This window comes from Gymnoscopelus microlampas (assembly GCF_963454915.1).
Source record: "Gymnoscopelus microlampas genome assembly, chromosome: 9".
In the NCBI taxonomy this organism is placed as follows: domain Eukaryota; kingdom Metazoa; phylum Chordata; class Actinopteri; order Myctophiformes; family Myctophidae; genus Gymnoscopelus; species Gymnoscopelus microlampas.
The window spans coordinates 32,993,222-33,005,706 of record NC_139946.1 but is presented as its reverse complement, the minus strand read 5'-3'; the positions used below and the strand labels follow the sequence as shown (position 1 = coordinate 33,005,706).

The 12,485-nt window shown below is 43.5% G+C and overlaps 1 protein-coding gene across 1 annotated transcript in view; it reads right to left on the bottom strand.

Annotated features, from left to right (window-relative positions):
* Window positions 1-12,485, bottom strand: part of hmcn1 (hemicentin 1) — a 191,236-nt gene that overhangs the window by 141,514 nt on the left and 37,237 nt on the right. The window contains exons 11-17 of the mRNA XM_084066545.1: window positions 9,636-9,905; window positions 3,186-3,327; window positions 2,278-2,405; window positions 1,994-2,107; window positions 1,375-1,533; window positions 397-588; window positions 191-286 (exon numbers count right to left, since the gene is read on the bottom strand). Of these exons, the coding sequence (XP_083922671.1) occupies window positions 191-286; window positions 397-588; window positions 1,375-1,533; window positions 1,994-2,107; window positions 2,278-2,405; window positions 3,186-3,327; window positions 9,636-9,905 (1,101 nt within the window). The remainder of the gene's footprint in view (window positions 1-190; window positions 287-396; window positions 589-1,374; window positions 1,534-1,993; window positions 2,108-2,277; window positions 2,406-3,185; window positions 3,328-9,635; window positions 9,906-12,485) is intronic.

Below are 12,485 nucleotides of genomic sequence, written 5' to 3'. Positions count from 1 at the left end.
AACTGGGATCTGGGATCAAATCGCTATGCAGGTTGCTGACCTGTGCTGACCTGTTTTCAATGTGGTGGGATGGAAAAGGGACACTCACACAAATGAGAGAAGTCATGATGGTAGTGTACATAACTTTGACAGACAGTCACCGGTGTGTGTATGTATGCAATTAGATTAGACTCAATTAGATTATTCTTACCTAGTCCGGTTACTGTGATCCTGGCCTGGGTGTGGATTCTGCCAAAGTGATTGTGGGCCTCACACACGTAGACCCCTTCATCTTCAACCCATAAGTCTGACAGAAAGAGTTACAGCCTGAAGTTAGAGTGTGAATGGGGCTGGTCATAATGTGCACTATACATTGTGTCAATTTCAATCTGTATAGTATGTACAAGTGGAACTCACTGGTGATGCGCAGCTCCCCTCTGTTATGTGTGATGGTGCTGAGTGTGTGGGGTCTGTTGGAGAGGGCCGAGCCGTCCTGTCTCCTCCAGGTGACCTGCGGTTCAGGGTAACCCTGCACGTGGCACGACAGCGTGATGTTGGAGCCGATGTCCGCAGCCACGTCGGATGGCTCTCGTGTGAACGCGGGCGCAGCTGTGGTCAAGATCAACATGTCACTCAGAGGTCATAGTTTAGCAAAAGCCGTCCATCTGCATCACATTATTTCCATTCTACAGACAATGAACCTGTCCATCACGCAGGCTGGAGGGGGGGGGGGGGTGACTGGCTCACACCAGTCTTTCAGAAATTCTTATCAAAGATAGCATGTAACGTCTTCACTTGAGGCATCGTTGCCATGAGTTAATATGGAACCAGTGTTTAAGGAACAGAACGCGAGAGGGAGTGTGTTATGCTGAATAACATCATGGCTTTGATCGCAGCTGTGTAGATCATATCGACAATCTCATGTCTTCTATTGCTTTTATACAGGTTTCCATACGTATCTTATAATATGAATTAAACAGAGATATCAAGTTTTGATAAAGGGGTTAATTCTGTGCTGTTTATATGGGTTTCTAAGCAGCTCCGAAGCCGTTATAGCAAATAACACACAACTCTCAAATTGCTTGATCAGAACCAACTGTTGCACAAATATGCAACAACAATTATACTAATCAAATACTAATCAAAATTACTTTATAGATATAAAGTTGTATTAAACATTGTTACCCTTTCATTAGCCAGTTGACATTATAGTTACTAGATCAGCATAGGAATTTGAGAGGTAGTTGAGGTAAATAAAATCTGTGCAGTATTTCACAGTAAGTTAATAACTCCATATATGCCAAGAATGTTAAAGTTTGTCTCCAGGGCATTTTTATTATTTATATATGTATTTACAAAAAATCACTAAACATTTAATTGTGTTGCGAACCTCACCTCCTACATCCAGAGAGATCTTCCCTGATGATGTGCCAGCAGGGTTGACAGCCACACAGGTGTAGTCCCCAGCATCAATATCCCGAGTCTCAGCGATAGTAAGAGTCCCTCCCGCGACATCGATGTCAATGAAGGATGACGGACTCAACCGGAGGTCTCCTGGAGATCAAGAGAAACAGTTAAGTCTGGGTCAACCAAGGGTTTTAAAGGATAGTCCTCAATGCTACGATAAGACGTTTATTGATCCCGCTGGAGAAATTCAGGAGCAAGGAAAAAAGTACTGTAGATACAGCATGATGAACAGACAGTCAAGGCAACACCATCAGTAAGGTCACAAAAATAAAATAAAAGTATATACGTATATATATAATACATATAAAAGTATATAAATATGTAATGCTATGTGAGGAACCTATGAACAGCACATTTCTGACAGCACTTTTGTTCATTGCTTTGTTCTCTGCAGAAAATGAGCCATAGCCCAGCGGCTACTTGTGTGTAGGTCCTGTGTCACTACCTGTGAGACATTCTGTACATTTTCTGCCTTACTGTCCTTAGGGACGATATGCTGATCTACAGAGTCAGTCAGTGTGTGTGTGTGTGCGTGTGCGTGTGTTACCTTTGTGCCACCAGATCTCAGGAGCGGGGATTCCAGAGCTTGAGCAGGCCATCACTGTTGTTTCTCCGAGACCAATGAGAATCTCGCTCAGTGCCACCATCACCACAGGAGTTTCTTTAGGAGAGAAAGAAGGTTGTGTCAGTGACTGACTTACAAAGAGAATTAACATGTGTACATTAACATACATACGTACATTCATGCATTTGTTAGTACAGTATGTGTACTCCACACACATTTAATTTGTGTGTTAAAAAGTGTGTGTCCTTCTGTATGTTACTACTCACCAATGTAAGTGAGAATGGAGCTCTGTGTGTCTGTTCCAGCTTGGTTGCTGGCCAGACAGCCATACACGCCACCATCTTTCTGCTCCATGTTTCGTATAATCAGCGTTCCATCAGCTGTCATCCTGTGTCTTCAGTGGGATGGATGAGAACAACAGTTCAGAATTATTAAGGAAAGTCTTTGTGAATGGTTGAATCTCAGAGGCACGTTTGTATACTCGTGTATATTCCCTTGAGCAGATAAACTTCACAGGACTCCGATGTAAAAAGAATCGCAAAAATATTTATTCCAAAAAATGTGTTCCCTGGTTACAGAAGAGATCTAAAACAAGTCTTTAAACTCAAAAATATACTACAGTAAAAACTGTGTCGCTCTGACCTTGTCTTGAGCATCAACTGAAGCTGCACAGCCCTGCACACACAGGTGATACTGTAGTAATCTTAATCAGCACTGCCCTGGGCACACTCAGGTGTTAGCAATTGTCAATTAAATTCTCAGTTACACAACCTGAGCTCTCTTCTTAAAGCTACAGTAACAGCATTGTTTTTAACCTAAAGAAACTCATCATGAATTAAACAAATTATTAACTTATTTAACCTTTTTATCTTAGCTTATTTAACAATCATATACTTCGATATACATGAACTGTTTAGGCAAAAATACAAATCACAAAATAAGCAGTTATTAATAAAATAAACACAATATTCGAACTTGGCTCCCACAGTCTTTCTGCTTCTTTTTTTTAAACTGTTGCAGGCTATAAAAGAAACTATAGGGTCTGCCCACTCTCCTTTTAGAATAAAGGATACATGTAACAAGCTCCTACAAACACAATAATACACCCTGTACAGTTTATAATTTCTAAAAGTAAATTGTAAATTGTACAGGAAAGCACCGGTAATGAATGTACCTGTTAGAACCCATGATGAACATGTCGTTGTGGGTCCACACAAGGCGGGGTGAAGGGTAGCCACTGGCTGTGCATCTTATCCTTACTTCCTGTCCTGTCACAAAGGTCTGATTCCGAGGTTCCACTGAAACCCTGGGGGGCTCTAAAGGACAAGAAGGAAGAAGCATGCAATATACCAATTATTCAAATGATTCACTAAAATCACAAAATTAACTAATCAATCAATTGTACTGGAAGGATGTCCCTAGCATGTATGTAGTTTGATGTGGGAGGAACACAGAGCACCTGATCTGCATTTCATTAGTTGTTTAACATGACTTTTTATATTTCCCCTCAGGGAAACCCACACAATGTCTTTAATGCTACTCCATTACTCTACTAACGCTCCATGAAATCGACCCTTCAAGGGCAGAGGGAACCAGTCAACAACAATGTCCACTCAAGAGGCATATCTTGGCCAGAATGCTTCGCGACTTTGCTTTTTTTGTTTACTGTGCCAGCCCCCACAAGGTTGGTGTTACATAAAAATTGGTGACCCATTAATTACTGTGATTTCCTTTTCAACACCGCACTCCCCCTCATACACTGTCCCTGATCCTCTGCAAGTCACCACTTGCATGGCGTATGGAGCTAAGCATTACCAAGTGCCGAGGTAAAGCGATGGAGGGCATGTTTAACGACTAATGAAGCAGAGGCCTGGAGGAAACCCACGTGAACATGGAGAGAGAACATGCCAACTCCGCACTGAAAGGCCCAAGTCGGGGCAGAAGTCAGGACAGTGCTAAGCACTGAGCCACCCTGTTACCAAGGTATTTGCTTTTATTTGGACCCTGAAGCGATCTCCAACTCCATGACCAGATTCATTTAGGCTCCATCAAACGATGTAACGGAGCATAATTTTTTACTTTCACTGCAGCAGGAAGAGCGATGTCTGTAACTACAACCAATAATGTTTCACGGCACATCTTTCACCCACATTTCTCTTTTTATTGGTAAAACAGTGAACAATATTGAATCCAGACCTCGCAAAGTCATGGATGGAATCCGCTCTGATTTTCCAATTGATTCATGATGTGTAACTCATCCTTAAAAGCCTGCGTTTTCCCTATCTTATCCCTTGCTGGCTGCCAGCAGCATCTCCAAGAGTTTCTGGTCTTTTCAACTCATAGAAAACACAAACCAAGAGCCTCCAATGCAGAGAAAAAGCTTAAAACCGCTTAAACTCTATATACTGTCCTTTGTTGACAAGGGTCCCCCTGGGGTCTAATACTAGTCCTTTTTTCCCTCTACAGCAAATCACTTCACCGAAAATAACTGATGTACATGGCAAGCTTACAACACCAGCACGTTTGCAGCTCATACTTTCCAATTGGCATACGCACGTCAATGATGGTTAAGTACAGTAGTATCAGGACTCCTCTCAATCATTTGTGCCAAGCCGCCTTTTCCATGTTGAAAAGGATCTTTAACCGACGAGGATGGGATTTGAACCCATGCGTGCAGCACACAATGGATAAGCAGTCCCCATCACTTTAACCACCGAGCCACATCATCACACTTCACAAGTAAAAATACTCTGTTACAAACCATCTTTTTGTCTGTGTTTGTCTGTCTGTCTAACATCGCATCACCAGGCTTTCCAATGCGGCACAAAGCCTGGTTTTCATTCCAAATTGACCAGTGTGATCCGGTCTAGAGCCCGCCTTTCGTATCCAGTAATTTGCACACAGACATACATGCATGCACTGTTTCTGTATCCGCTCTAATCCTGCAAAGAGACTTGATCCCAGTCCTAATGTACTTCAGTAATTGTGTTTTCATATTTGAGAAGGGCATATCTATCCAGACACAGACAAAATACACATAAAGTGGTCAAGTGGTTAAGGCAATGGACTGCTAATCCATTGTGCTCTGCAGGTGTGGGTTCATCCTCGTCTTCAATGTGATGCCATAGAAAATCATTGTCATGGTACACATAATCTATACTTCAGCAATTGGCCTGTGATTGATGTGTGTAAATGCTGGCTGGGCTCTATACTAGGTCTGCTGTTTTTTCCCTCTATGCCACCAAAAATAGCAGATCCATAAGCTCACAATGCATGGCAATGAGACATGTTGTGAGCTTGTAGATCTGCTATTTTTGCAGGATGTTCACCCCAGAATAGGGACGCTAGGGTTCAAGTGGTCACTTAAATCCTATATAAATACTTTGTTGACCGGAGTCTCCCAGGGGCCTAGACTAGGCCCCCCTCCTTTTTTCCCTCTACACCAAATATCTTCACTGAAAATAGCTGATGTACATGCAGATTAATGGTTTTGGATATAATTAATACCATCTTCCAACCTACACAGAAAAATCCTCAGATCGGTGAGATCTGCTATTTTCACAGAATATTCGCCCCAGAACAGGGACAGCAGGTTTCAAGTGGTTAAACAATGTATTTGTTCCCATGGCTGGAAGGAAGACAGTGAGGCGGCTGATTCATTCTTTGCATACCATGAGTCAGCTCTACAGTAGGACAGCTTCTCTGGATAGGCTCAGAGAAGGCACAGGGTGATAGAGAGAGAGGGGGGGTTCAAAAGGCTGAATAGATACACAGAGGTACAGTAGCTGTGAAGGAATGTGTAGTTGGTGTGAGGCGATACCCCATCCATCACGACTTCAAGCACAAGCAAACGCCACGTTTTGAAAGATATATCATGGATTTACCAGATGTTGCAAAAAAACGTAACAGCCGACACATTTGAAATATTAGAACCTTGACCCAAAAACTAAATTGAAAATTCCTCAACATAGAATCATGTCAGCGGTTAATATTAGCTGCACCCAAGGCTAAAATGCGCTTACTGTACCAGAGCAGCCATCAGTAAGGATCGATAGTTCAAATGTAGGGCGCTTTGCAGCTAGTTTACAGCCTTACAACTTTTAAGACCTTTGCATTTTCTCAGCAATTGGAGCCATTATTACATTATGAGCTGTTATTACATTATGAGCGGCTATATACGTTTCATAATGTAACACATTATAACATTATTACATCCTATATTCAAATTGGCTTAAGGAGGATGGGCAGACGGACCACGTTTCCACATTCATAAATGGTGCATTTATATACAGCAGTGCTTTAATCCAAAGCGCTTTACATAGATTGTGCATTACATTCACCCATACATTGATGGCGGAGGAAACCATGCAAGGCACCAACCTGCTCATCGGGAGCAATTAGGGGTTCAGCGTCTTGCTCAAGGACACTTCGACAGTAACTCTTCTGGGGGAGCCCGGGATCGAACTGGAAACCTCACGGCATCCATCCGGCCGCTCTACCCCTGAGCCACTGCCGCCCCCGCTCATGTCACTATGTCATCACGCTCATGTCACCATGACTCAGCCATTACCATATAAGGAGTTCTCAATGCAGCTACGCCCCAAATATGGAGTGTGTTGATAAGTGTTGTCTAACCTCAATGTGTCGTCAAGACATAAGGTGCAAACAAATCAGTCAGTTCCATATATGGGCACAAAAGGGGGCATGCCCATATATGGACATATACTGATCACATCAGGGATCTCCATAAATGGGCACAAAAGGGGGCATGCCCATATATGGGCATACACTGATCTCCATATAGGGGCATAAAAGGGAGAAGGACTGACAGATACACAGATCTCCATATATGGGCATAAAAAGGACAAGGACTGACAGATACAGAGATCTCCAAATATGAGCATATCAGTCGGTTGTAGTTGTTGTAGAAAAGTACGTTATTGTCTCCGCCAGGAGACTATGTTTTCGTTCTCGTCCTTCCGTGTGTCCACCAAGCTAACATTGGTCAAGCTTCACGTGACACGTGACAATATGTTGAAAGGGTGTGCTTTGATTGGCTAGCGAGACGCATGATGAAATAGAGTCCTATAAATATGTGGGTCACTTCAAAAGATCATTTATATCTTTTGAAGTGAGGTAAGACAGGATTAATCAGGAACAGTACTGGCGGAGACCTGTGCTCCGAGGAGCACATTTTCTAGTTACATTATGTGCTCATGATTTTATTACATTATAAGCTGATTTTTACATTATGAACTTTTATTACATTTAAATTAATACATTATGAACAGTTATGAGCTGTTATTACATAATGAGTTGCTACAAATGTTTTCAAAACTGATGAACCAATAAAAAATCTCATCAGACTCAGTGTGCAAAGGCCATTTCACTCAGGATTTTGCTCTCCTCACTTGTCTCTCACCCTTACTAGGTCAACCTGCCCTGTGTGTGGGGGAGAGGGCAGTTATGTGTCTGTACTTATGAACCTAGGAGGTTCCTCAAAGGGAAATGCATACTTTTACCCTTACTCAGAAACTTCATGAAAACCTATCTTTGCCACTCCCGCCATTGCTCTGTTCTTCCATCTGTCCCTTTCTCCATCTCTCCCATTATATCACTGCTCACTGTCTTAATCTCATTTCTTATGCTCGTTCCCTCCGTACCTCCCTTCGTTCATTTCTTTCTCCTTTCCTCTGTTCTCGGCATCATGCTTAATTCATACGCCGTCACACAACGCTGTCACATGCTGAAAATAGCAGATCTACAAGCTCACAACGTCGTATCACAACACGTTGTGAGGTTGTAGATCTACTATTTGCGGTGTGCGACAGTGGCACATGACGATATATAAGTTGGGCTTCAGTGTTGCAAGGTGTCAGCAACCCACTGGCCCACCACTTCAAAGTGAGTCTAATAACTAGGATGGGCCTGACCAAGGGGTAATTAGAAAACCCCTAGGGGTTGCTGACAGCTGTTCAGGACAGAGAGAGAGCAAGTAAGGGAGAAATAGAAAGAGAGAGATAGAAATAGAGTGAGAGAGATAGAAAGAGAGAGAGAGAGAGAGAGAGAGAGAGAGAGAGAGAGAGAGAGAGAGAGAGAGAGAGAAATGGGGCAGAGTGAGAGAGCAGAAAAAAAACACAAAATTGTCAGAGAAAAATGTTATACCAAAAGAGACAAACAAAAAGGAGTGACAGGATAACAGAGAAAGCTGTGGGTAAATAAAATATAATCGCACGCACAAGTGCGAACGTGCCGACACAATAAACAGGGGGGAAAAAATAAAAAGTCCACCCAAGTCAGGGAAATTGTTTTAGTTCAATTGAGCAACGTATCACTCAATGACATGAGTCAAATGACAGGGCAGGCTGGTGGGGCTCCCCTACAAACATGTCTGCAGTACCAGAATTAAAGCCTTTAGCTTCATACTCAGTGTCATAAAGGCTGTGCAAAGCCAGGAAATATTTTTGTTCCAATCAAAGACTGTGGGAGAAACAGCTCTATACATGCTATAGTACTTTGTCGTATGACGAATAGCAAAAATTGCCGATCTGCAGTACATGCTGACAACAACTTGCAATGTCAGCAAGTATTTTTGAAAGTTTTTAAATCTTTTAACATTTTCACCTATACTATGACCTGTCCAAGATAGTTAAAGTGGTTAAAGTCACAACTGACTTATCAATCAACTTCAATACCAAGTTACTCACATTAATTTAAAGTCCCTGGGAAAATGCCAATTTGACTTTTGATTGTAAGGCAAAATCGCAAAATATTTGTATAAATATTTAGTGATGATCGATTTCAGCATGAAGTAATTGGGCAAACAGTTTTAAACTAGTTACTTTAACACTGGATTTTACTGTGTGGGCCTGTGAATTAGGTTTTTCTCTCTCTCACTCTCTTTCTCTCCTCCGTCTCTACCTCCTGGGTTTATGGCTGAGCTCATCTCCTAATGGCAGATTTTATCGCTGTATTACATCGCCATTTCCTGGCCAAGAGTGGGCCCAGATAGCCGGCCATACTTTCTCTTCCATCTCTCTGACAATGTGTTCCTGATTCAGTGTCAGTGAGGTGTTAGCAACAGGACTATAGGAGCTGTCCACAGATGGAAAAGTCGAGGGTTGCGCTGCCTGAACGTGAGGCTTAAATCATTTTCACACATTTAAAAAACCATTAGGGTGAGTTATAGAGAGAGGGTGGGGTGGTGTGAGGGGAGGGGGAGGGGGGGGGGGGTGGAGACATTATTGTGTGTTTGGAAAGCAGGTTTGGTTTGCAAAGAGTCCATTCCTCCAGTGTAAATCGCAGTGTGTCACACGAACACACGAACACTTGAGCCTGTGCATGTGCATGCACACACACGTACATGCACACACTCACACTTACATGCACACACACACACACACACACACAGTGATACTACACAATTGAAAATGCACATAAAACCAATGCTTTTCAAACATTACACATGAAAGCTCTAGCTTTCATCATAACCATATGAACCCCCTCCCGCTAACATAAAATCCCATCAGATCCATCTCTCCTGTTCCCTCCACCCTTCATAGTCTGAGACAGTTTAGACCTCTCACACACACACACACACACACACACGTAAAGTCACACACACCTTGCACAATGAGGTAGACTTTTTCTGCGGTCGGTCCTCCCTCGTTGGTGGCGATACACGCATACCAGCCCGCGTGGTCCGGCGTTACAGCGTGCACTTCCAGGGAGAAGTTAGCGAGGATTCGTACCCGCGGGTCCAGCCTGGCGTCCTGCCCTCCTCTCAGCCAGGTGAGGTTGAAGCTGACCGTGCTGACAACGTGGCAGGTGAGTACCGCGTTGGAGCCAGGGGAGACTGTCACATTGCCCTCCACTGTGATGGCTGGGGGGGGCTCTGAAGGAGAGAGGACACATGAAAGACCATATTCAAACAGTGGTCTTTTTGCTCTTAAATCATTCACCCCGAAGTATAATGTAAGAGTACAATGGTCGCCATGTGAAAAATGTCAGTGGTGACAACCAAAAATCTTCATTCTCACACATTCTTACAGATTGGCTCTTTTAGGAGGCTAGCCGTCTATAAGAGAGGGTGTGTGTGTGTGTGTGTGTGTGTGTGTGTGTGTGTGTGTGTGTGTGTGTGTGTGTGTGTGTGTGTGTGTGTGTGTGTGTGTGTGTGTGTGTGTGTGTGTGTGTGTGTGTGTGCGTGCGTGCGTGTGTGCGTGCGTGCGCGCGTGTGCGTGCGTGTGTGTGTGTGTGTAGGGAGGTGGTCTGGGGCTAATCTTGCATACTGATGGACCGATCCGCTTTTACATTTTATCTATTTATTTATCTATTTATATAACATATACCTTTCCACTTCATGCCCATGACTTTTTTGACATATTCTACAACAGGTTTGTGTACACAATGTACTGAATCAATAACGTTATGTGTGTGCTTACTGTGGTCTGGAGTAGGCTTCATAAAAGGTTTGGAATCTTGGAATTACAGATTGATGTTTATGTTCAGCATTCATCAGACCTGCCAATCTCTCTCTCTCTCTCTCTCTCTCTCTTCTCTCTCACTCCCCCCCCCCCTATAGAAACTGCTTATGACTCTCTCTCTCCTATAGAAGCTACTTATTTCTCTCTCTCTTTTACTTTCTCTCTGTTCTGCACAAGGTTCGCCCACTCATCACGTACAAGACTCTCATCCCTTGAGCCTAAGCCTGTCGTCAATCATTCTTCAGAGGTGAGCCAGAGTTATGCAGGGAGGGAGCTCTGGCTCTGACAGAAGAAGGAGGATGCTGGGGATTTCAATAAAGTTCCCCGGGATTAGAATGACATAAATTTGGGAGATGACAGGATGTGAAGGTGTGTGCCTGTGTGTCTGTGTGTCTGTGTGCGTGCGTGCGTGCGTGCGTGCGTGGGTGCGCGCGTGCGTGCAAAAACACCATCGCGGGAGCGGTTTTTTTTCACGTCGCGCGTGAACCACGTAACAGTTTCAGAAAGTGAACGAGCTTGTTCGCGTTCATGGCAAATTAACTAGTTCTTTTGAAAGAATCGATCACGAACGACACATCACTAGCGTGCGTGCGTGTATGCGTATGCGAGCGCATGTCTGTGTGTGCATGCGTTCGCATGTGTGTCTGTGTTTGTGTGTGCGTTCGTTCGTTCGTTCATTCTTTTGTTTGTGTGTGTTAGTGTGAGTACCTGCTTGCAAGCATGCGTATATTTGTGTGTTTGTTTGTTTGTGTGCGTGCGTGCGTGCAAGCGTGTGTGTAATGTATGCGCGTAAAGTAGGGCCGTCATCCTGTAAAGACCATCACTGGCCCTGGGACAATGTTTTAAGCAGTGGTTGAGTGCATGAGTTGACCTGTGGATAGAACCAATCTGGTTTGAGTTTAGATAACAATAGTTTGTGGGAGCCAAGTCTTCACATGTTTCAGAGCTGTCATCAGCGGCTACGGTCGGTGAAGCCAAGTCCCCTCCTATCTGTACCATCTCTTTTTTGGAAGTAAGTGGGTTACAGTAAGTAATGAGTTACATCCATGTTTCACACTGTAAAATCCTGAATGTTCATTTAACTCTGAGAGCATACATATGGATAAATTAACAGCATTCTCCCTGCACTTTCTCATTCTCTCTCTCTCCCTCTTCTTGGCTCTTCTGCCTTAAAAAACTTCTGCAACATGCAAACCATCTTTCAACTCCCTCGAACACACTATTCATTATTCGCTAAGTTGGAATCCAGTACATTCCATGGAGGAGAAGGTTTTTTGCAAACAGAGCACAGTGCAGTTTGGGCACGAGACTCAGCTCCAATATCCCAAAATTGGAAGAAATAGGGAAAAGAACTCTGAGGTTTTTGGAAAAGAAAAAAGCCTGTCCCCTGAGATTCCTGATGTTTTTAGCCATGCTAGTGGTGGGGCTGTAAGGATAGAAATGTTGATCGGTCCGTCCATCTGTCCGTCCAACACTGTGGTCCCAAAAATCGCAAAAACTACTTGCTGGATTGACATGGCATGACAACTCTTCCACAATGTTTGAATGCTAAGTCCACCTCGCAAAGGTTGTGACAGGAAGCTGTCATCAGCTTGTCATTTCCATGAAAATAGATTCTTAAACTAGAAAAGAGCGCTCCACGTCCTGCACCAGGCCGGGTTGCCTACCCTGGGACAGCAGACGTAGTCAGTCATAGCCAATCGGAGTGGAATATGAATTGAAATGGGAATGGAACATTTGCTACTATGAGCAATGGCAAAACGTGTGTTTTGTAGAAAAGGTTTATTGTACAACCTACCGGTACATTTCAAGAGTTATAGGTCAAAAGGTGAAGTGGGCTGTTATAGCACCACCATGGGGCCAATTTGAATATTTGGGGGTGGCGATCCTTCCTCCGCCTACTGGGAGTGTGCAAACTCTGAAAGATATCGAGTGTGCGTGCAACATTTCACGCCAATCAGTCCAACGGTCCCGGAGATTAGCTGCTCACA